The 24,087-nt window shown below is 49.0% G+C and overlaps 1 protein-coding gene across 1 annotated transcript; it reads right to left on the bottom strand.

Annotated features, from left to right (window-relative positions):
• Window positions 1–827: 827 nt before the first annotated feature.
• On the bottom strand, window positions 828–17,081 carry dlgap3 (discs, large (Drosophila) homolog-associated protein 3). The gene is made up of 11 exons (XM_062558290.1): window positions 15,882–17,081; window positions 12,321–12,529; window positions 11,619–11,721; window positions 11,297–11,513; window positions 9,386–9,912; window positions 9,184–9,278; window positions 8,196–8,415; window positions 7,731–8,025; window positions 7,549–7,640; window positions 7,233–7,379; window positions 828–6,541 (listed from the first exon to the last, which is right to left on the bottom strand). Exons 1-11 carry the CDS (start codon window positions 16,983–16,985, stop codon window positions 6,233–6,235), a joined length of 3,318 nt encoding a protein of 1,105 aa, XP_062414274.1. The 5' UTR covers window positions 16,986–17,081; the 3' UTR covers window positions 828–6,232.
• Window positions 17,082–24,087: the final 7,006 nt, after the last annotated feature.

The raw sequence follows: 24,087 nt of genomic DNA, 5'->3' as shown, positions 1-24,087 counted from the left end.
AGACTCAAGTATGAGTGAGTTGCTGGAGGGGCTGCATATGAGGACGAGATGACACAGACTTCTGTCTATCCTCCAAGCAGCACTTCAATTTTCAGTAACTCACTCGTGTGCCGATACTCATCCACCTCCCACACGTTGCTATTTGACTTACTCCCTGCCCTACTTCTCTTATCCGGAGGCTACGGCTCTGTGTTCAAACTCGCAGAGGGACGCTTTCTACTTCGTAGCTGCGGGCTTTGGCTGTGCGCACTCGTCTTTCCCACGGGAGCGGTGCACTTGCTTCAGAAGGCCACTGCCTCGGTCCTCGCTCTCAATCTTCCCTAAAAGGTGTACTTTGCTCTTCATTTGCATTGCTAATTCCGACCCCAGAGGCAGAGTGAGGTGGAGCAAAATGTGAGCGTGGCTCAAACAAACTCCACCTACCTGTACCTTGTTAAATCTCACAATCTTAACATCTTGTGTCATGTTTTTTAAATCTGTACAAGACCTGAAGGGTACAACGTCTTTGTCACGGTGAGGGGGGGGGGGGTCATGTTCTGGGTTACATGTCGTCTTGGCCCTGCACGGCGCCTTGCAGGAGTCTCCACTGATGCCTGGCAGCTGCTCCGAAAACCACCGTCTGGAGATGAGGTTTGAAGTGGGGGGGAGGAAGTAGTGTTAAGAATCACAATTTTAGCCACATCATTCCTTCGCTTGTCATATTAGCGGGACACTTGTCGGTCCGATCTGATCTGATCATCACAGATGATTTTCAAGTGCCGATTTACTGCAGATTCAATAGAGACAGAAAATCAACAGAAAAGAAAGACAAAGGAGACCCATCACCACTCATTTAACTCGCTAAAATAGCTTTATAATAATCATATTAATAGTACTAATATTAGCCATTAGAAAATGTTTGGACAACGTTGACAGTGTTACATTCTGTGTTGGGGTAAACCAGGTCACAGTGCGCCTCCCCTCTGGGCCTCGGACACCTCCGTAGAACACACAAGGTCAATAAATAAATGTGTATGTACAAAAAAAGGAGAACCGCAACGCCACGGACTGTGTGAACGCCCCCCCCCCCCCCTCCACCGGCGTCCTCATGCATCCTGCGTGTCCACGGTAGCATCGTGAGGCAAAAGTTCATGTCTAATGGCATCGCTGTTGCTATGCGCTCCAGTCACTTGTTTGTTTGTTTGTTTGTTTTTTAATAGGAGGGAAGAAAAAGAAAAACCATGAACATTTAATGTTTGTATGTACAATATGCTGTCTTGGCACTGAATCAAACGTGTATAAAACAAGAAGAACTCAAGATAAAGCCGAGCTTAAAGACAGAAAAGCTCGCTGTATCAAACCCGTTTGATTAAAACTCAGAGTGAGGAACAGATGGGAGGGAAAGAAGGAGTAGACAACAAAGGGGCTATATTTTGTTTCTGCTACATTATGGAGTAGAATGCGGAGAGTCCGTATCGGTCGGATGTCCATGTTGTTGTTGTTGTTTTTTTTGAATGACGAATGAATGCACATGGCGAAAGAAGGGTCTTAAGTTTGGATGTTCCTTTCAGTCCTTCGGTTCGACGCTCACTTTCCTCTCACTCTTTGTTGGAGTGTCCTTCCTCGATCCCAGAGAAAAAAAACGTCTTCCCAGAGTTATCGTCACTTTGCTTTACTTGTCCATCTCCCTGTTAGCAGCAATTTAAGACTTTTTAATCGTAGAATGAACTAGTTTTTTAATTTTTTTTTTTACTGTACACAAGACTTGCCCTTGAATACGGAACCATGTCTACCCACAGCTATAGTGGACAACACCATTTATAATAACGAGTGATGGCAATAATGAATCCTTTTAATGACAATAATTATACTGCTACTACTGATAATAGTAATCATATTGTAATAACAATATATTGAGAATAGCAATGTCAATTGGCAACAAATTATTTACATTTTTTTTGTAAACGTGAGGGTGGCTGAATATCATTTTTTGTTAATTACACAGTAATTGCTCAGTTGTCTGACCCTCGTTGTTACCTGTGTGTATGCTCTAAAGTAACGTCGCAGTTCAAATAAACAGACACACACATACATACAAACACACCTACACCTCAGTGCTAAAGGCACATTGGAGTTTCAGTGGATTATTTTGGGCGTTTAGAGCTGCTCTGGAGGCAGAAGGAAGTAAAACGAAGAAAAAGATGATAATAATAAGTACATTTGATCAAAATAAAAATGTAAAGATATGATTATTGATTTTTATATAAGAAATCGATACTTTTAAAACTGCTTGTTGTTGGCTTTTCTTTTTATCAACAGCAATTTAATGTGTCTACATTCTACAATTCCTTTTCTAAATAGTACTCTAATAATACTACAGTATTATTGGCAGGGTCCGCCACTGGCATGAAATCATCTTCCTAAGAGAGGTTCTTCATCTCATTAATATCCTGTATATTAAGCCCCAAAAGGTCCTATTAATGCCAGTTACACATTTTCAACATCTAAAACATAGGTGACCGCGATTGTGCATCACACAAAAGCCACAAAACAAGACCCAGGCGGTGAGCCAAAGCTTCTCCTAGCGAGGTTCAACTCAGCCAGGGACTTTGTTCTTCCAGAGCAGCTCTGCCTCCACATAACTGAAACTCAAATCTGCTGCTACCGCGTCCCTCCTGCTCCACTTTTGCTGCAGATGCACAAAAAAAAACATCCCACGCACATCGGCTACGAGGGAAGCTCCGGGCCTCCACCGACACTCCTTCCACTTGGTGATCCAGTCGCTCTCCGGCCTCGACATATAGTGGCTACCAGGGAGTGGCTGGATAATCTGTGGGATGGAGGGATTTTCCCATTTCGTTTCTCGAGAATAGAATAGAGGTGAAAGGGTTTTGATAGTAGTCGGTCTGGTTGTGTTGTTTCGTGTGTTTAGATGGCGTTTGTGCAACTACACACCCAGGTGCCATCTCTAGCTGAGGCCTCCTGCATTTTGTACTTGTGACGATAGAGGACGGATGGATTTGGTAAAACGCAAAACGCTATGGAACTCAAACCAGCCAACATGTGTTTGCAATGGACCTGTTTCAAGGCAAGGTGGCTGGCAAACGCCTCAACGTTTGATCAAAAGCATAAAGGAGAGAGTCAGCTAGAATCGAAGGAGAAGAAGGAGCGGTTGCTACGGCGGATACACATCCAACAAAGCCTCTTTGATTCCTGGTGTTCCTCGAGGCCCGGCTCGTAATGGAGAGATCTTGCCGCCCCTCCGTGTGTAGGTCTGAGGAGTGCGAGGGTGGAGTCAAGAGGCCTTCACAGTGGATTAACAGTATAAAAGCAGGGTGTTTTTTTGTGCTTTGTTCGATGATGTTGTGAAAGTGTGAGAGTTACACAGGAGAGAGATTCGGGGGGGGGGGGGGGGGATTTATAAAAGGCTGCTCCGCAACCCCCACGTTGCTGCACACAAGTGAAACGGGTCTGATTCTCCGCCCCGCTTTTCATTGCCGGGGGGGGGGGGGAGGGGGCTTGCTATTTACGTGGAGGTTGTTCAATTGATAAGCTGATTGATTCAAATCAAAATAATCATCTTTGTCCAAAGGCGCGAGTCACTCAGGCGACGGCATTGTATAAAACCTGTCAATTGTTTTCAATCACAAAAAGTGTCTAATAAGCTACAAAATTAGCTTTGCTTTTTGTCAGTCCAAAACGCGACTCTACTAAACTTTTCAAAGGAGGGTGACATAAAACATGCAGCATTAACGTTCACAAAAGTCTTCTGTGTGTATTGCAAGTGAGAGTTCGGGAGTCAAAGGTTGGAGTGTCAGTACAATAAAAACATTTTCTTTAACAATACTCTGCAGACTTTTATACTTTTTCTATGTACATATCTTTCTATATGTGTATATATATATATATATATATATATATATATATATATATATATATATATATATATACTGTAAACTGTGTTCAAAGGAAACCTCCACATATAGCTGGTTAGGCACATGTAGGTGGTTCTAAAGGGGGAATCCGGGGAGGAGATACAGCAGTAAATGTTGTTAGAACCACAGACAGATATACAGTAGGCCTAAGGAGGATCCTACTTGCCATTTATACCCTGTGAACCTGACCCAGTACCCCAAAACCGAAGATAATAATCAATTGGAATTATTTTTTTTTAATTGTACTGAGTCTAGATATGCCCCTCAGCTTTAGTATCAGACAATGCTATAATCTATCATAATAATATTGTAGTTTTTCACATTTAATATATGCTGTTTTTGTACATATACTGTACTCAATAGTCTCTACTAATCTAGAAATGTAGATTATATTATAAAATATACATCTCTCATTAAAATATCCCATTTTGCCGACACCTTACACCCAAATGTTAAAAAAAAGAGAAATAAAAACAGGTCATGCTTAAAGATTCTTACTTTGTGTTTTAGGACTTTAAAACTTGATTTGGACTTTTCACTGGGCTTCATCACACGTCCCTTCGACACGCGGCCCGTCTTATTCGCACCTACACACAAACACACCTCTAGGCACCAGCAGTACAGAACACTTACATATGAAATATATAAATAAATAAGACCTCTAAAACCATGCTACACTTTGTTCCGTGGAGACACCGGAGAGTATGATTTCAAGAAGCGAATAAAGAGGAAGAGAGATGAACAGCTAACATGAAGCATCATTCCATTCACGACAAGTCTGACTTAATCTCAGCATCAAGCCGCTCCCCTTCTCTCGTTTCACAACGGATGGTTTCCTCCCTCTGATGCCTTTGAGGAGGAAGCTACGTTAAATCCCTTTTGCGCTCTCTCGACTCTCGGGGGGGGGAAAAATAAATAAAAATTCCCCTTCCCCTCTGTCGTCGGGCGCGGCGCGAGAAACCGAGAGGATCGCGCTTGGGCTCCGCCTTGTGGATTCTGCCGAAGACTTTTTCCCCGCTCTGCTCTCCATCGCTTTGTGTTCCCGCTGCTTTTTGCCGAATTCGCCATCGTGCAAAACGCATCACGTGAACGTCGCACTCTGATCGTCCGAGAGAAGAGAAGCAGGAAGAACTGATGGAAAGGAGTGAACTGACGGTCTTCATCAGGGCGTGTGTTGAATCCTGGCGGAAAGGACAGGACAGGAGGTTGGTTTTTGGGTCCTCATTTGACCACTTGGTGGTGGTGGAGTCTCACAGTGAAAAGGGGGGCCTTCTCAGTGAAAGTCCTAAAAAAAAAAAGCCACCAAAATACGTACTCCCCAGCCAGAAGTTCCTGGCAGACCCAACCCCTGAACACTTGCAACTTCGGAGAGACTTTGTGGGGAAAAAAAAAAACGGTTGTCCGCCACGCTCCCTGAAGCGGTAGAGGCTGCGGCGCTACACGGCAAAAGCTCTTTTTTGGGGGGGGGCGGCGAACACGATTGTGCACACTATGTACAAATAGCACTTGCACATTCAAACGGCATCGCTGCGGGTAATCGATGGCGTTTGCGAAGGGGAATGCGAGGAATGAGACTTTGGGGAAGAGACTTTGACAGGGGCGCCTGGGCGGACAGATGGCACCGAGGGGGGGGGGTGAAAAGTGCCAGCTGCAGTTGACTGACTGATGCTTGGGAGAATGTTCTTTGGGGATCGCCAACCATCTGACTTTGAGGGCATTCAAACTCACGGGTTGGAAACGAATCCATGTTTACTCATCCGCAGTGGGGGCTATATTTCGCCGTTGATTCTGCTGCAAATGGCATTCAGGAGATGGCAAAAGGGGGATCCGTAGGGAGATTCTGTTATTTCGCCGTCCCCACAGAGGTTTTGTGCCTTAAGCCCTTTATTTTCAGTGATATAGAAGTGCTAGGTGAACACACACAGGCATGCTACTAATGCGTGAACCTCCACTGACTACTGACTAAGGTTATAAAAGTGGAACTGATAAGTGTTCGTGAGCCAAGAGGAAATTCAGAGTATCCTTTGAAAAGTTGATAAATCACGTCTGCTAGCTACGATTTCACATTGAGGCCTCTGTGTCAGAAGAATTTCCAAATTTCAAGACACTAAAATGGCTGTCATTGCTTGCTTCAATGAGCAAGAGATGTTGTGGTTTGTTGTAAGCGAAGGTGATCTAAATGCTAAGGGTAGGGTAGGGTGGGGGGGGGGGGGGGATCCAAAACCGGGATCGGAGAGAAGACTGAGGTCGGTGTGCAGGTCAGCGTGGCAAGGCTGAGTGCTGGGGGGAGGAGGAGGAGGAGGAGAGGAGGAGGCTCTTCAGAGTCGCGTCTGGGCTTCGGGGATGTAGATCTCGATGCTGTCCGCGCTCTCCGTGGCCGAGTTCTGCCTGAAGGAGGCAGTGCGCTTGGTCTGCAGCAGCCGCCTCCTCGCTTCCGTCCTCTGGCGGTCCCCGAGGTCCAGGGACTTCTCCCTGATGGGCAAGGTGTGTCCGCCGATGCGAGGCACCGCCAGGCCGCCCGATCCGCCTCCGCCGGCGACCCCGTCCCCGACGCTATCGGCCCGCAGGCTGCCGCTCACCCCGCCCGCGGACTTCTTTGGTAAGGGGGGAGGAAGTTTCTTATCCTCCTAGACCCCGGGGGGGTGGGGGGGGGGGGGTGGGGGGGATTGCGAGACGTAGATACGAGATGGAAACGGACGGCGGATTTGTTCGTACGCCGGGTGGTGAAAAAAGGAAATGGTATTGTATGGTTGTACGAAAAAAAAGGAATCCCATGGAGACAGAGGCAAACAAAGAGAATGACAAACAATAGAGCCAAACCACGTAACGTAAAGGGTCAAATTAAAGGGAGGAGGAATCACGGGCCGAGACGTCGTGGGACACAAATAACCACAATCCAAAAGAAATGAATAAAAGCAAAAAGCATCTCAGCATGCGTTGGCATCGGGTGACAGGAGCAAATGAAGTGGGGGGAAGAAAAAGGTAAAAAGATAATGTCAAAGGAAAATGAAGAAAAGAGAAACAATCGTTAGTTTGTTATCCAGAATAATGTAGTCGATCAGTGAGTAGCACAACCTTTGAAGAAAATGGTCTGATTAACGAGCGAAAAAGAGCTGATGTGCATTTAGATTTGCGTCAGACTAGGACTCGGCTTTGAGTCTCGCCCGCATCTCAGTTCCTCTCGCTGTCCCGTATGGCTACAGCCCGCATTCGGTTGGAGGGCACGGCCATCTGCGCCACTCTTCTGCACACTGCCATCTTAGCTCTGCCACAGTGCTGTTGGGAAACCGGGGCCGTTCGGACCCCATGGCTTCTCACCTTCTTTTCAGGCGGGAGCCTCCAACCTGAGTCTTTGAGCCTCTGGAGGTCCTGAAACTTGATCCTGACGTCCTCTATGTTGAGCTGGAGCAGATCCCAGAAGCCCGCCAGGTCCTGAGAGGTGGGCTGGGGGTAGGCCGAAGGGTCCTGGTCGGGCGGCGAGAATGGACATGTCATGTGATTGGTGACAAAGCAGAGAGAAAGACCCCAGACCCATTTTCTAATGAGCGTTTTTGCAGGCGGTGCATCTCGGCAAAACCAGGCGGCATAAGTAATGCGTGTTGTCATGCGGTTACATTCAATCGCACACACTCACCACACTTTGTTGGCAGAGGCGGAAGAACTGCTGGACTTTCTGAGACATGAGCATCTGGGCGCTGCCAACTGCATTTCGTATCAGTTCGAGAACTAGAGAGGAAACGGCACACAAGTAGTTTTAGAAACGAAAGAACCCTTCATTCTTTTCGTTCCCCCCCCCCCGCACCCGCCTGAACTCACTCTCCTCTGGCAGTTCGTTCTCCTCCGCCTCTCGCTCCATGTTCTGGCACCAGCCCTCCATCCTCTCCACCTCGGTCTGCAGCAGGCGTAAGAAGAACTCCCCGTCCCGCATGCAGGGCGAGGCTCGCCCCGAGTCGGGCAGACTCCGGGGGCCCTCCAGGGACGGAGTCCCCGCCCAAGCCCTCTCGGAGGTGATGGGCAGAGGGGAGTGGGAACGCGGGGGCAAGTGTGGGTGCTGGTGGGGCCGTGGGTCCGCTTGGCAGGCCTGTGCGGTGTAGCCACTCTGGATAAAGTCCTGGGATTGCATACGGAAAAAAAGTGTTGCGACGTGTTGTACTCGGACCATTCGTTGACATACCTCCTTCACCCGCTTGCGATCCATGTGACCATGAGGTACGGCTGCTTCTATTACAAGTACATACATGAGTACAACAGTGATTTCCGAGCCTGTCACCGCAGGCCTACCTCTCTGTAGGCCCATTGTCCCTGCGTGTGGACCGTGCGGTGGCAATCGGCGTACTGGCCGGCCGACTCGGGCTCCGACGAGTGCCGCTGGAAGGAGCAGCCGAACTGGAGACTCTTGTCCTGCGTCGGCACGGCGACGCCGAGGCCCGGGAAGCCCTCGGGGTCCAGGTCGGCCTGCACGCTCGCCGTCACGCTGTTGGAGCGCTTGAAGCGAGCCCGTCTGCAACGCGGAGGGGAGTCATCAATCAGGGGGGGGGGGCCCGGGAGCTAACGCCGTCACGCGGAGTGTTGCATGCAATAAACAAGACTCAAGTCAGTTTGGCTTCTAATTATTGCGCGTTCCCGCTGAAACAAGACAGCCGTGCTGTCGCTGGAGTCGGCACCGCTGTGTGATAAGCCCCTGCTAAATCCTCTGGCATATGACGCACCGGCGTGTGCAAATGTCACGTCAACTGAGTCACTGTTTTCTTTATTACAAGTTAATACCCCTCCCCTCGCCTCCCCCTTTGGTGTCTGATGAGGCTCAAGGTGTGACTTCGATATCCGCTCTCCTGCTCCACGCCCCCCCCCCCCCCCCTCCTCGTACGATGTGCAGTAGCCCTGGTAACAGTGGGAAAAACAAGACATTCTTGGAACAAAGTGCGCATGCTGTGATGTCTGATGAAATGTTAAATGAAATAATAGGATCTAGCCTAGAAATCAACCATAGGTGGCTGCACTGTTGGGCGCCCGGCAAAATGAAGGCTTTTTCAGATTATTTATTAGAATTATTCACATAAATTACTGTGCAAAGACCAACAACCCATAATGAAGCCACATATTTCTTGGCAATTAGGAAACAATCAAATGCACATCGTAGTTTGCCATTTGGGTGCATAATTATGGAAAAGTTAAATGGCAAGCTCAATAAACTCACTTTAAGTTGCAAAGAGTTTCCAAAAAAAACATTCTACCCCCATGCTTTGATTTCCGGTCGGATCTCTATTACCTTTTATCGTCTTCCACTTGGACCCCGATGGAGTGGACCTCCGTGAGAGCTTTTCCCTCTGCGTCCGAGTCTGACAGAGTCTCTGAGCTGTCCACCTGGATCACACACACACACACACACGAAAGAGGTCCTGCACAACTGGTCCCACACGATCAAGATGTTTTCATCAGGAAGAACTCGCAAAATGTCCCTTTTTTTTCACCTGCACAGCTATGGACGGCCTCCACTTTCTCCCGTCCTGCCCCCCGGCTTTACAGAGCAGGATGCTGTTCTGGGGCAGAGACACCGACTTCCCCAGGCTGCCCGCCACCCTGCCGTCCCTCTCCCTGGCCGGCCTCGGTGGCCCCTCCAGCAGGCTGTCGGCCGAGCTGCTGTGCTTGGCCCTGACGCCCGGCCCTCCCCCGTAGGGCACCAGCTCCCGCGAGCCCCTGGCCCCGTCCAGGCTCTCCGCCGAGTTACTGTGCTGCTGCCGGGAGCGCCCCGGGCCGGTGGCGGCGTAGTAGCCCCCCCTGGAGGAGCGACCCGAGAGGGGGCCGTCGGAGCTGCCCAGGTCCACCGAGTTGCTGTGCTGCTTGGGGCGCCCGGGGCCCGAGCTGGAGGCCAGCTGTCCGCCGCCCTGGTAGTAGGCGTCCTGGTTGGACTCGGTGCTGCTCTGGGCTCGCACCGACAGCGAAGACTTGGACATGCGAGGCGGGAGTGGGGGAGGAGCGCCTTTGCGATACGGAAAGACTTAAAAGTGTCAGGAGAGAGGGGGGGAGAGGGGGGAGGAAGGAAGAGAGAGGCACGGAGAGCGGTTAGAAGCAGAAAAGGTACTGCGTCAAACAGGGAGCGGGAGAGCGGTGGGTACTTACAGAAGCGACAGACTGGATGGATACGGTGAAAGGAGTGAAAACAGTGAAATGTGTTGACATATAAGAGGGTGAAAGAATAGAGAGAGGAAAAGGAGAAAAAAAAAATGAATAAACAATATTGCGATTGGAAGATAAAAAGTTTGAAAAACAAAACTCTAAAGCTATGTTTCTCAAAATGATCTTTTGTTGAGCATTCGTAGGAGGCAGAGAGCGACGTGGTGGAAATGACAGACACGACTCAAGTGGCCATGGAAAAACCTCTTCTCTTTACTCTCTTCTTGGGAAAGATAAAGCAATTTCCTGGAAAATAATTAAAATGAGAGGGCAGATTCGGTCTCTTCCTCTTCCCTCGCAGACTGGTTCAAACGTCGCCTTTGTGCGACACACGTTTAGGTTTTCAGCGAATAAGAGATCACTTGAGTGCATTTCTTGAAGCATCTTCACCGCCACCTGGCTTTTTGGGGTTCACAAAGATCTTCGCCATGACGCTCGAGCATGGGGAGCATGCATGTAGGTGCTTGTTTGTAGAACACTTGACAGAGGCTTTAATAAATACCCGGGGGGGGATTTGCTGGTCTGAGCTTAGACATTTGATACCTTACAAGCACTGAATAACAGCACGAATGCAAAAATGAGACAAACAAACACATGTTTTTCCCCCCGATAAAGAGTGACACGTGAGAACGCCAAAGCGTGAGACGACACCAGGAGGAGGCATTCCGGTTAAACCGAGAGAGCTGAGCAGCCGAGGACACGGAGCTCTCATCAGAGGCTCCCTGTACCTATTTCTCCTGTCTGAGAATTTCTGCGATCACACCGTGGAGGGTGATGGGAGAGATGAGACACAAAGAACAAAGAGCACGCACGTTAACACACACACACACGCTTGTGCTTACAGAATGCACTCATATACACAAAGACGAGCCAGGTGATGCAGAATGATTGGGTGAAAAAAGATGAGAGCGAAGGACCGGAGGAGAGAGTTAAGGTTACCGATACAAAAACGGATGCACACAGCTGAGCGACCAATGAGGGTGTAAGGTTTGTGGTCGTGTGTGTGCGGTTGTGTGTGTGTGTTGCACGTACATGAACTTGTTTTTTTCAAAGCAGACACAAGCTGCCATGAAAACGCATGCATGCTTTCTCACACCGTCCGTCCCACCGCGTCTCCCACCAGGTCCGCCGCCACATTAAAAGGCCCTCGCACACGACACCACAGACCCGAGCACGTATTTGGGTGCGCCGCACCACAAAGCACTCACCGGCCCCGCCCTTGATGCTTCCCTGGGGGCCGGACATGGAGAAGACCGAGAGGCAGTCGTCGTCCTGGGAACAGCCGGCCTGGATGGCGCGGACGTAGCTGTGGCTGCGAGTGCGGAACACGCCCGGAAGGTCCAGGGCCTCCACGGCTTGAGACTCCACCTCTCCGAACATGGTCTCGCACACGGCCTCGAACTGGCGGTTCAACGTGTCTCCCAGCTGAGGGGCGTGAGAGAGAGAGAGAGAGAGAGAGAGACAGAACGCTGTAGTCAGGACTTAAATTCCACATTAACCCACAACCGAAACAAATGCAATGTTTGTTACCTGTGAGCTGGTCAGAGAGCGGGTGTAACTACGAGAGCGGGTCTGGGTTTTGGGTGTGGTTCGGCTGTTGGGATAAGAGTCGGTACACTGCTTACACGAGTACCTGAATTAAACAAATAATGCACAAAATCAGCGTCATGCTAACCACTGGAACAGCTACAGTACGACATAGTTGTTTCTCACATGACAGTGATGGACTGAGTGTTGTGATACTGCAATGCATCATATTGTGACTATGATGTGTTTTTTTTAAATCAATGGGAACATTATCTATCTATTAAAAAAAAAAAAAAACCTTTTAGCATATAGAACGGCCATTCAGATTTTCAAGCAGATAAATGCATCCATATCCAAGCTCTCCTCATCTTAAGTCTGCCAGAGAATATCTTAAAGTGGCACTCAACCCATGTTACACAATAAAAACATTTATGTAATACAGTCTTGATTCTTGAGCTGGGGAAATGACCGTGGGGATGTCATCAGGGGTTGTTTTTTTTCCCGGCGTAAGTGCAGCACTAAATAAAACATGTGATGTTGAGATAATGCAGGTTTTCTGTTCTATCAAAAGCCGTCGGTCCGCATCACGAGGAACATCGCTCCGCGGCACCGTGTCAGCTCCTCGAACGGAGCCAACAGTCTGTACTCTGGCCACAACAAAAACCACGCAGCATCACGGAAGACGTTCCATTCGCGACATTTGACCTTTGGTCCATGCTGATGGATCGTCTGAAGGCATCCCTCTGGGCCACCAGGGAGGACTTGGGCGAGGTTTTGGGGCTGGTGTCCGAGTCCACGCTGTCATCGTCGCCCATGGCCTTGATGTAGCTGCCGCTGCGCATGCGGCGACACGGGATCTCCCCCCCGCCGTCGCCGCCGCCGCCGTACCCGCCGCCCCAGTCATCCGAAGGGACCTGACACACATCAGATTCATGGAGTCATCGATAAGGTACAGAAAGGGGACAGAGGAGGTCTCACGTGCAAGGTTTGGGTGATATTTTCTGTCAATGGGTTAAACTCCCTAAAATGAGTAAGAACCGACTGTTAAAGGGAAAAGCCATTGATCACCGTGAGGAGGAAGTAGTGCGGAGTTATTGCAGATGTTGTCGCCGCGCCGTTGGCAGCGTATTTTCTGTTATTAAAGTAAAAAAGGAGCGGAAATATATTTAATCACCCAAAATATATTTCACTTCCTCGGGGAGAGGACACGTACGCGCGCATAGCTGAATGCATGCCGGTGAAGGAGAGCGCACACGCACGCACACACACACACACACACATGCGTTTACACAGGATACGATGTTAGAGAGATATGCAGAAAGAGACAAAGCGACTTACAGAAAGAGAGAAACTCTGACAGCCGGTGAAACACTGACACAGAGAAGGAGGAACAGCATGAGCCGAGCCGAGCGAGAGCAAATAAAACGGCAGGTAAAACGGGCCGAGTTGGACGAACGGAGACAAAATGTCTGCAGACGGACAGATGGACGGACGGACGGGGGAGGGACAGAGAGAGAGAGAGAGAGACAGACCCATGTAGCACGGTAGCAGAGGGAGGACATATAGAAGTGGGCCCTGAGAGCCGGGAAAGACAAATGGGCAGATGAATGAGAGTCTGATGAGAAAACTAAATTTAAATTAAAAAAAATTAAAAAAAACACACACACACACAAACAAGCACACGCTCACACACAGCCAGGACAAGACACTAAGGAGGGAGACAACAGACAGAGAACAAACAAAAAAGAAATCAGGTTCCCACTGCGGCCGTCATGTTAAATATACGACTTTTATAAGCCGCAATGCTTTCATAACACTGTAAAATGTTACCCCTTTATGGGTTGTCATCGTTTTTTTTTTTTTTTAGCGTAGCAGAAGACAAACTCTAATGCACTGAATGAAGCTGTGAAACATCAAACATCTGCCCTGAAATATCCCACATTAAATCCATTAATATGAAAAAAGTGCGAGATTGAAACACATCGCAATGCCGTTTGTCGATTTCTTTTCCCCCTTGTTTTAGATTTCCGTCCATTCCTGAGTAAAACATCGGACTTTCGTTCTGCTTTCTTTCGACGAGCTGAAGAGAGGCTGAAAAGCTCTGTGGCGCTGATGGGACCCGCGGGGATTGTTGCTGTCAATGCTAGCTAGGAAATTTAAACACATTCGTTTGACTCATTGTTAAAAAAAAAAAAAAAATACTGACAAGTGCAACTTTAATTTGCATTATAGCAGATGTGAATAACTATCGACCTTGTGAAGAACATTAAATTACTGTGGAGGACCACTTACTTTGATACGTGAATATGTGTGTCCTCACCATTTGATCCCACTTCTTTTCCAGAACAATGAAAGCTTTATGTGTTTTTTTGTGTTTGTTTTATTTGCAAATGCTGTTGTGTGGTCTCCCACAAGCATGTGACCAAATAAAAAAACACCGGCACCCGTTGACACACACACACACACACACACACACAGTCAAGGCCCCAGGGGTTTGGCATCCAGCTGAGTGTGTGCTTTTAAGGTCATCACTTAAAAGATGATTCAGCCTAATCTCCTGATCCCCCTTGGTCTCCTGCTATCTCTCTCATTTTCTCATGCTGCTCTTTCTCTCCTCTCGCTTTGGCCCTTTGGCTACCATCACCTTCTCTATCTCCTTTCTATCCCTGAGCTGGCTTTGCTACCCCTGCAGCTCTCTACCCTGCCGATCCCACTGCGCCCCCCCCCCCCCCCCCCTCTGTCTTCATCTCTCCCTCGCTGTTTCTGTCTTCATTTCACTCTTGCTCCATATTCTGGGTTTTTTATCATTTCTTATCTATCAGACGCAGGCCTATGGGGAAGGTAGAGGCCCCGGCGGAATGGAGAGCTCCGGGTTCCCGAGGCCCATTGTCGTGATTGACGTTGACACAATGGGAGAAAAAAAAAAAGGAAAAAAAAAAAAGAAACGTTGAACATGTCCATTCGACTGACCACAGTAATTCAGACTTGTGAAGATTCAGCGATTTTTCTTTTCTCACTTCTATTTCCACTTCAAGATGCCTCACCTTTTCCTTGGTGGCGTGCTGCAGACTTGAGCGGTGACCTATAGTGTGAACTTGTGGGACACGTTCCACGGCGACATGGCAGTAGATGGCTTGCCAGTACTTGTCTCTTTCTAACTTAAAGGAACAGTCGTATCTTATTCGAATCGATCCAAGTAAGCTTTATGTTTCTTTTCCAAAGCATGACAATGTGCTTAACCATTCACTTTTTTTTCCCCATTTGGAGTCGGGTTTCCGATTACCTGATGGACATTAGTTTTAAAATGTGCTCCTTTTTGCCACAAACACCTCGGGAGAGATGTGCCTCCGTCGCTGGTAAATATTCAACTAAATCCTCCAGCTAGCAGCAGAGATCACCATAAGGCATCACGTTTTTGTACAAGCAGACATGTAATCGTTTGTTCATTTCGAAAAAAAAATCATGGGATTTTGTGAGATTTGGCGTGATTGCCCCCCAGAGAACAGAGCTTCAGTCTGGAGCAGTAGCTCCGATACGGCGCTGCTGCTTGATCCCGAAGGTGCCGGCGGAGTGGAACCTGAACAGCTCTATATCTGCGGTCCCAGGGAGCCGTCTGCTGTGAAACCGTGGAATTAATCTGGCGGACTTCGGCATATTGGAGCGCGGCCCGAAATTCACCGTGCGCACCGTTCCCCTTCCCGCGAGAAAAGAAAAAAAAAAGAGACCCTACAAGTGGTGCATGAAGATATGAGAAAAGCTGCAGTGGGGCAGTTTATTTTGTGTCCTGAGGTGTGAATGTGATGGTAGCCTCAAGCACTGAGGCAAATTGTGAGAGGGGGGGGGGTTTGTCTTTTGAAAACACCAACACGCACAATCCTGCGCGCTCTGTCGGTTCTATCAGCAGACCTCAGCTGTGTCTGAAGGATGAGGGTTGGAATAACACCAGGGACCTCTGTGGCTACCTGCTGTTTCCGTAGAAACACAGCCTGCGCGGCAGCTCTAACTCGGCACAGCTGGAGGTTTGTGTGTGTTTTTTTTGTGTGTGTATATATATATATATATATATATATATATATGTGCCTTTGCAAGGCCACTAAAGCGTCCATTAGCTATTTTGTACAGATGATAGAAAGAGACACAAGCAAAAAACATGCCTTGGATTTGAAAGACAATAAGGGCAATCACCGTTGATCCACAGCAAAATCCCAAGTCCAACTCACTCACACACACACACACATTCACTGGTTGACATGCAAGTACACACACCTGCAAGTAGTGGAAGGACCTCTCCTTCAGCTTACTCTCCAAGGGCACCAGCGCCTTCTCGTAGCTCGCTCCCCTGGTCGACGGGTACACCTCTTTGGCCTGACTGACTGTCATGGCGGACCACGTGCTCCTTTTCAGGGAGTGGGCGAGGTGGCCCTGACTCCCCCCTCCTTCACTCCCGGCCAGAGCCATCGTGGTGCAGGCCACGCACTCTCCGGGCACCGGCCCGCCGCCGCCGCCTCCGCCTCCGCCACGCTCCTTGGGCCTCTTCATGGTGAGCTCCTGGATGGCCGCGTCCAGGCTCTCGTGCCCGCTGGGGTAACCCCGCCTGCCCCCGCTCACCAGGAAGCTGCTGTCGCTGTCCAGGTTATCGTCAGAGCTCCACCAGCCTGCTGTCCGGCTGCGGTGGCGCCTGCCCGACTCGTGGCGCGAGTCGCCGCTCTTGCTCCGCTCCCGAGACTTGCTCCTGCGGGTGGAGCGAGGCTGATGACCTGAGTAGTGGCCTCCGCCGTCCTCCCCTCCACTCCTGTGGCCTCCTCCTCTCTCGCAACGGGAGTCCCCTCCTCCTCCTCCTCCTCTCGTGCCGTTGTACTCCCGCTTGGTGGGTGCCTCCAGGGAATGGGACTTTGCGAAGAGGCGCTGCACAGAGTTGACCAGGTGGCGGATGCGGGAGGGGCTCTCGCTGCGCGGCTCGGCGCCCCCGCTGGCGCTGCGCTGGTACTGCAGCGTGTGGAAGCCATCGGGATGGAAGGGCGCCTGCTTCTCGAAATGCTCTGCCGCGTGCGGGGGGACGCGGTGCATCTTGCCCCCGTGGACCGAGGACAGGCACTCCTCGCAAGAGTCCAACGACTGGTGAGGCGGGTGCTGGTTCGGGTGAGAGCGAGGGAAGGTCCCCCCGCCGGCGTGGCTGTGGGAGTGGGAATGGTGCCTCTCCAGCGCCAGGGCCTCCGCCGGACCCCCGTGGGTGTAATAGTGGCCGTCGGCGTGGCCCTGGTAGTAGTCTCTGCCCGGCCCATCGCAGTCCTCGGGCGACCAGTGGAAGGACCCTACTCCTCCCCCTCCTCCTCCACCTCCTCCTCCACCACCGGAGGAGTGCTGGGACATGCTGCGGCTGACATGGTACCCTTTCACAGGCGCCGGGGCGTGGTGGGCCGCCCGGGCCGAAAGGGGGCGCTGTGGGCGTGACAGGGCTGCTCTGGTCTCACCTGGGGGGGGGGGGGGGGGGGGGAAACAGAGGGTAGCCATTTAACAACTTGTATGTAGGAACCTTTAAGGTGGATTTAATCCGGCGTTCTGTCTCGCCATGAAGTTACCTCATAACTTCCTCACAACACAAAAATCCCTTTGAGACGATGAGTCGGTGTCGCTGATCACTGGTGCAGTTATTCTTCCACACATGGGAAATCACTAAGAGCTGTAACAAGGCTGGAGCAGCAATAAACAACCTTTGCGCCGTAGATGTCGGCGCGAGACGAAAAAGGCGGCAGAAGTAGCCCGAGTGCTATTCAGGATCTGACATAGAAAATAATCACAACAAATGGACTTTGTAGAATGATTGTTTTCTCTCTCTCTTATCAAGTGGCCTGTTAAATCGAAAGTGAAAACAATGTTTGTTTTTCTTATTCCGATTAGCATTTTTATTGTTGTTGCACTTCATTTTTTTTTTTTTTTTTTTACCCAACCAAAGACAAAGAGTGCAATAGGGGAGCGTTGGTCCCTCCGGGCCACAGACAGCTTCCTTCTCCTCGTTCATCTCGGGAAGCTGCTGGGCCTGATGCATCAAGCAATATTACCCTTCTTTTTTCTCTCAAGGTGCCGCTTGAGTTTTGCCTCCGTCTCCCGATTAGCGCCCCTACGCTACTCTCTCCTGTCTATTGTTGAATTCATTAACGCCAGCGCTCCGCGTTGTCCGTCTCTTTTTCCTTCCCCCTCCACATATGCCCCCGTGGGGGGAGTGTCGCAGTAGCCGCGTGATTTACAGCTCAGGGAGAAACAGCGGGGCCCGGATGCTCTTATTGAGTAAAAAAAAAAAAAAAAAAAAACGCCCCCCGGAAAACAACAACGCCAGACACCAAATCCAGGTGACCGGGTAGAAAGTCTCTTCTCCACAAAACAACAATGCAGGAAATGAAAATCAATGCGCCGTGTCAAGCTCCAGGAAGAACGCGGCCCACTGTAAACCTTCATCACCCATTGCACTCGGGTTTCTAGCAAAAGTAAAAGCAAACTGAATGGAAGAAGCAGTTCTCCGAATTGCCGAATTTTTTTTTCTTCTCCTTTTCACACTCGGATAACAACTGAGATTACATTCCAAACGTGGTAATCATGCATTTTATTGGACTGGCATTAATTGCCGCCGCTGTTATCTCATCCCCTATTAACCACACTCTCCACCAACTATATAATGAATCAAGGGAACCGTTTGTTTATAAATGCACTCTCGCTCTTCTAGATTTCATTAAACGCAAATGAAATTACTCGATGAAAGCCAGAGAGTCGAGCGCACGCGAGTCTATTTGCGCACCGTGTTCCGCCGGCCCTCCACACAGCGCTGAGAGATGGGGGACAGATGCTGGGATAATCATTAAATAGAGCGTGGCCTGTTTGCCTTGATTGGCTGAATGAGAGCCGCCACCCAGGAAGCTCACCCACATCCGAGCCGTGTCATTGGTGTAGCCGTGACGACGGGCATGGCCAACTCAGCATCCCACCGTGGACACATTTGTGACAACCATGGCCCCCCCCCCCCCCACCGGGTGGATTGGGGACGCCTCCCAGAGCCGAAAAGGTCTAGCGCGCACACACACACACACACTTTAGTCAGGGTCAGAGGAAGAGTTTTCACGGAGAGATGTAAAAAATGTTTGATCTATGTAATGCACAAAAACTGCCGCATCATCAATCGGATGCATTTTTTTTGAAAGGGAGAAGACAACCGATTTAGCGAGGATGTGGCGTTGCGGTGTGACACACACTCGCACGCGTGTGTCCCTGTTTACGAGCGCCGCTTCGCCTGAAGGAGTAAATTAAACCATGTTTTGTTTATTATGAAGTCTCTGGCTTTTGGAGCGGGCTGCTGGCTCTGAGCTGTCAGTCACAGTCACACACACACAAACACACACACACACACACACAAGGGCGCACATGCCCGAATGTGTGTGTTTGCACACAACTGAAGAGAGAGAGAGAGAAAAGACTCTTCTCTTTATTTCCCTCCCGCTATCCATCTCTCCACATGTCTCCTCTCTTCTCAGCCTCCACTCGTGACCTACTTCTCTCTATCCATCCTGCAGTCATGTCTGTCCTTCCCTGCGCTCTCTTCTTTTCTCTCCCCCCCCCCCTCCCCCCCCGACCTGTCGGTCCTCTGTCTGTCAGCACTTCCCTGGGTTGAGTTAATTACAACGTTTATTTCCGTCCTCCAATCCCTTGGCCTCCGATGACCCATCCGTCATCAATCTGCGTTCCCTCTTCTTCGTTTCTTGTTGGATAATACTGTTACATGTATGTATATTCTTGTTCAAATATCCCCTTCTCTATTGCCATTCCTGGTTGGACAACCGAATCCCCTCCTCCTGTCTGTGCAGGCCGACGTATTTTCCGTACGACGCGCCGTCGTCGTTCGTCACACCGGCCGCTTTGTTCTGGAGCTTCTTTTCAAATATTCATGCGACGATGCCAGCTGCTCTGACCCACTTTAACCAACAGCTGGGTCCGCCCGCTCTGCGTCGTCGCCGCGAGTTACGGGGGGGGGGCGGGGTCAAAGGGCATATCACGTCGGTGAGATACTGTGAATTGAGCAGCTAAAACGCCGGCGATGACTCATTTGTTTTCATATATTTGTCCTCACTCAAAGCGATGTTCTCGTCTGTCTGGAGGAAGCTCGGTGGACGAAAAATAAAAAACTCTTTTTCATGAGATCTCCCATGAATAGTGAGTTCTCGGCGAGGCTTAAATGAACCAGCTGTAAAAGTTTTCAAAAAAAAAATCAACATCCAATATGATCCCTAATAATTCATGTGACGAAGCAAATAGGCTTTTGGGAAATTGCTTTGGACCTGCCTTACTTGCCAAGATTTAAATGGGAAGATTGATACTCTGATGTCTGAATAGTAGATGAACCAGCAGCTGGTTGGCTTGGCTTATTCATGCTTATTTTAGATTAGAGACAGTCAGTCAATCAGCAGTTTCCAGGAAGAATCCTGCCTACAATAACCTTAACTAAACTAAACTCAAGTCTAAGAAAATACATGTTTTAGTCTTTGTGTTCCAGGCGCAGGCTCCAAAAAATGACTCTGCCAAACCAGGCAGTAATGCCACAATAAAAAAAATAAAAAATTAAAAAACTTTTTTTTTAGCACAATGTCGCAAATTCTTAGTTAAAACATGGTTTCATTTTGCTACCAGAAGAGGAGACAATAGCAGACAATCGTTTAAACAAGCCAGGCACAGCCTTTGCCTCCACTGAAACTGGCTGACGCTGCGGTGGGTTTTGCGCGTTTTTGTTTTAGTGCCGACACAATGGACAAAGTTGCAGCGCGGTCAGGGACAGATACGTCGACTCATTGGAGAAGACGAGGAGTGGCGCCGCACAGGGCACTTATGGAAATAGCAGTCAAACAATGGGAAAGTTTTCATTAGTCTGGCGCGTGCGCGTCCATAAGTGCCAGTACAGTATTACTTCAAAAGAAGCTATTAACAATTTGAGCTGTGCACACTCATAACAGGCAGCACGGCAGACAATAGTGAAACGTATAAAAAAAAAAATGGGAATGGAAATAATGGGATTGGCTCAGCTGTGTGTTGGCCTGCACTTGCTTCTTCATCAGCCAGAGAGCCATGCATGCTGGGAAACTGGCAGGGGGGCTGATTGGTTCTTCCCGGCTTTTAGCCATGAATGATCCATTTTCATTTTTTCACTGCCTGCTATCATACACACACACACACACACACACACTTGTGATCTTCTGAACTTCTGATCCGGAAAGAATGAAAGATGAGGGGGGGGGGGAAGTGGAAAATTTGAAGGGTGACCCGCTGAAGACTGCAGGGCCGAGGAGCAGCTCGTCCACGCTTTACATTAAACGAGGGTGTCCAGTGTGGAATAAGTGGAAAGAAATCCACGGAGGGGAAGACTAGACAACGGCTTTGGATTCAAAACGAACGCAAGGCGCCCTTTTGGGCCGCTGTACACGTGTTCATGTGGATTACGACGCCGGAGCCACACACCTTCAGGTGGGAATTGACAGGTTGAGTCGGTGTACCAAAAAAAATGGGGCTGGACCTGCTCATGCACTCAATGGGTTGTTGGTGTTAAGATGGTCTGCCCAATGACTGTGGCTTTTTTTGTACAAGCCTATGATGAGCACAGAGCAGTATAGTGGAGCCCAAACACAAGCTAGGAAATGTTGGAGTGTGAGATGTAATGTGTGTGTGTGTGTGTGTGTGTGTGTGTGTGTGTGTGTGTGTGTGTGTGTGTGTGTGTGTGTGTGTGTGTGTGTGTGTGTGTGTGAGAGATGAGATGATGGCCACAGCACTGGGGAAATATGCTCAGATCTTGAGGGCAAAATGAAAGAGAGCCTGGGGGGTAATTCCTCTCTCCTGCTCGCCTAGTCTCCTCCTCCTTTTGACCCGTTTTCTCATCCCACCCATATTCTCTGCTTCTCCTACTGCGTCCATTTCAACACGCGTTGGCAGAAATGACGGTCCAGCAGGAGTTGATAGGACCTGTGAGGTCTGCACAACACGGTCACTTAAATTCTCAATTCATGGCAGCTTTTTGTATCAGGGAATAATACCTTAAGGTTTGGTTGGTTAAGGCGGCACACGATTCTGACTGAAACATTCGAGCCCATTTGAAAAGACATTCCTGCAGCCGTCCACCAGGTCGATTCGGAGGCATTTTAAATACTTCGTTTTTAGCTTCACAATCATCGTCTATGCGCTTCCCAGCAGCATGAACCAAGTCAATAAAATGAAGCTAACATTGACTACGAATAAACAGCAGAAAGTAGATGGATACATTAACAAATTAAAAATGATTCATTCATTTAAGTTGATCAAGAGGCAGGGTTGAAAGTTAATCTCTGCAGAACACTTTTTTAGGACTTAAGCCAGCTGGAAATTAAATCCTGTGTTTATTGGTGCTCCATTTAAAAAATATAAATTATACTATATTCCCAGAAATCAAATCAAATTCTGTCATAACGAGGACGTCAAGAAGACAGAGTCATGATGGGCGCTTATTTTGGAGAGTGGATTTCTTCAAATGAGGTTCTAAATCACCCAGATGCTGCAAAATGTAGGCGCGTCTTTAAAAAAAAACAGCTTGTTTAAAAATAAACGTCAGAAATAAATCTGCACGTCTTCAGAAGGCTTCTGACTGACTTTAATGAGACATAAAAACCCACCAACAGCAATTAGCAGAGCGCGGCTTTCTCGTGATTGGCCTGCGCTCTCTCCTCTCTGACCGCGGCGCGGCGTGAGGACATCGCCGGGTCAATCGGAGACGAAAGCCATTGGCAGGTGAACTCAGTCATTACACTTACACCTGAGGCCTGGAAGCGCCCGTGGGGCGGCGCTCGTCATTCCACCTTCACGCCGCCACTTCACTGCGGTGATTGTGCTCATGTATTCTCCCCCTCGCCCCCCCCCCCTCCCTTCATATCTCAAAACATTCCAAACTTCCATTTCATTCCCTCTGCTCCTTCTTTGTGCGAGTACCACTCCACTCTCTCTCTCTCTGTTGTATTACAAACTCTCTAGACAGAAAATCAAAGGTAGATGCAGAAATCACAGCTGAGTAGATAACCAAAACACACACACACACACACACACACACACACACACACACGCCTGCACAAAACAAACATTGACAAAAAAAGAGTTTTCCTATTGTTTTAAAGTTTGTCGTCGTAGTGGTCACACCTCGGAAGGGATTCTATTTGATTTCTAGACTAAACAATTTAATTAGCAAGAGAAGCACAGCTTTTGGAATTTAAAAAATTGTGAAACCGTATGAACCTTGTGGAGATGCCAACTGCTGTTTCGAAGGTCAGAAATATGAATATTTATTCTTCATTATGCCAAACGGCGCAAACACACACACACAGACACGCACACTGTGTAGTGAGGCTGTTAAGTCAACTACTGTTTCCAAGACAAAAGATTGAACTTGATGAAGTTCTGGACCCCATGCTTGAGTGCATGGAATCACATCACATCAAGGCATACTTAAAATAAACTTAAACAATAAGAAAAAACAACAAAAAAAAACACGCAACTCACAAACTCACATGGCGCCATGCGATGGATTGCTCCGGGGCTTTTTGTTCAGGACGTTTTCCCTTTTCCCCCCCAGACGGTCGGTCACCTCTAACTCCCCCACACCGACTGCAGCTGTGTCCACAGATGCAAATCACAGACCGGCAGAGAGACGGACACACATGCTCCTCTAACCAGCAGAATCTAGTGTTGCTAGGTAACCCGGTGAACTAGGTTACTACTCGTGGAACAGGTTTTTTGCATGAATCTCACATGGCTGTTCATATGCACCCCAGAGAGAGAGAGAGAGAGAGAGAGAGAGAGAGAGAGAGAGAGAGAGATTGAGGTTCTGTCTCCTGGCATCTGGGACGATGATGATCAGGCTCAGCTCGTCTTTCCCGAAAGCCACGTCAGCGGCGGATTCGGGGGCGGCATTCGTGTGTGTGTTAAAAGTGGAAAATGTTTAAAATACAAATGTAAGCGTATTTGAAATGCAAATGATGCACAGATGCAAAATGTACATGAGCGTTTGCATAATGCATGTGTGCGGTTGCTCGTAGTGCTTTGATGTGGGATTGCATGGGGAGGCCGCTTTGAGGGCAAAGCCAAGGCAGAGGTACGTCCACCCCATTGCTTTCCTCTCCTTCTATTTGACTTCTTTTTTATTTTATTTTACGAAGCCCCCCCCCCCTGCTCCTCGGGGGGGGGGGGGGGCTTCGTAAAATGGGGGGGGGGGGGGGGGGGGGGGGGGGGGGGTCAGAGGACCAGAGAGGAGCCATGCGAGTAGAAACCTTCTTTTCCTTCCAGTCTCTCTTCTCCTCTCCGCAACTCACAACTCATTAAAAGAACAAACTGACGATGTTAAAAGTCAAGTGTTGAGCAGGTGGAGGGGGAGTGATACCCCTTCATCTCATTGCAGTGCAAAGAAAGATCTCTTTTCTCAACG

This window comes from Pungitius pungitius, chromosome 17 (genome assembly GCF_949316345.1).
Source record: "Pungitius pungitius chromosome 17, fPunPun2.1, whole genome shotgun sequence".
Lineage (NCBI taxonomy): Eukaryota > Metazoa > Chordata > Actinopteri > Perciformes > Gasterosteidae > Pungitius > Pungitius pungitius.
The sequence above is the reverse complement of the archived record's forward strand: the minus strand, read 5'-3'. Positions and strand labels throughout refer to the sequence as shown.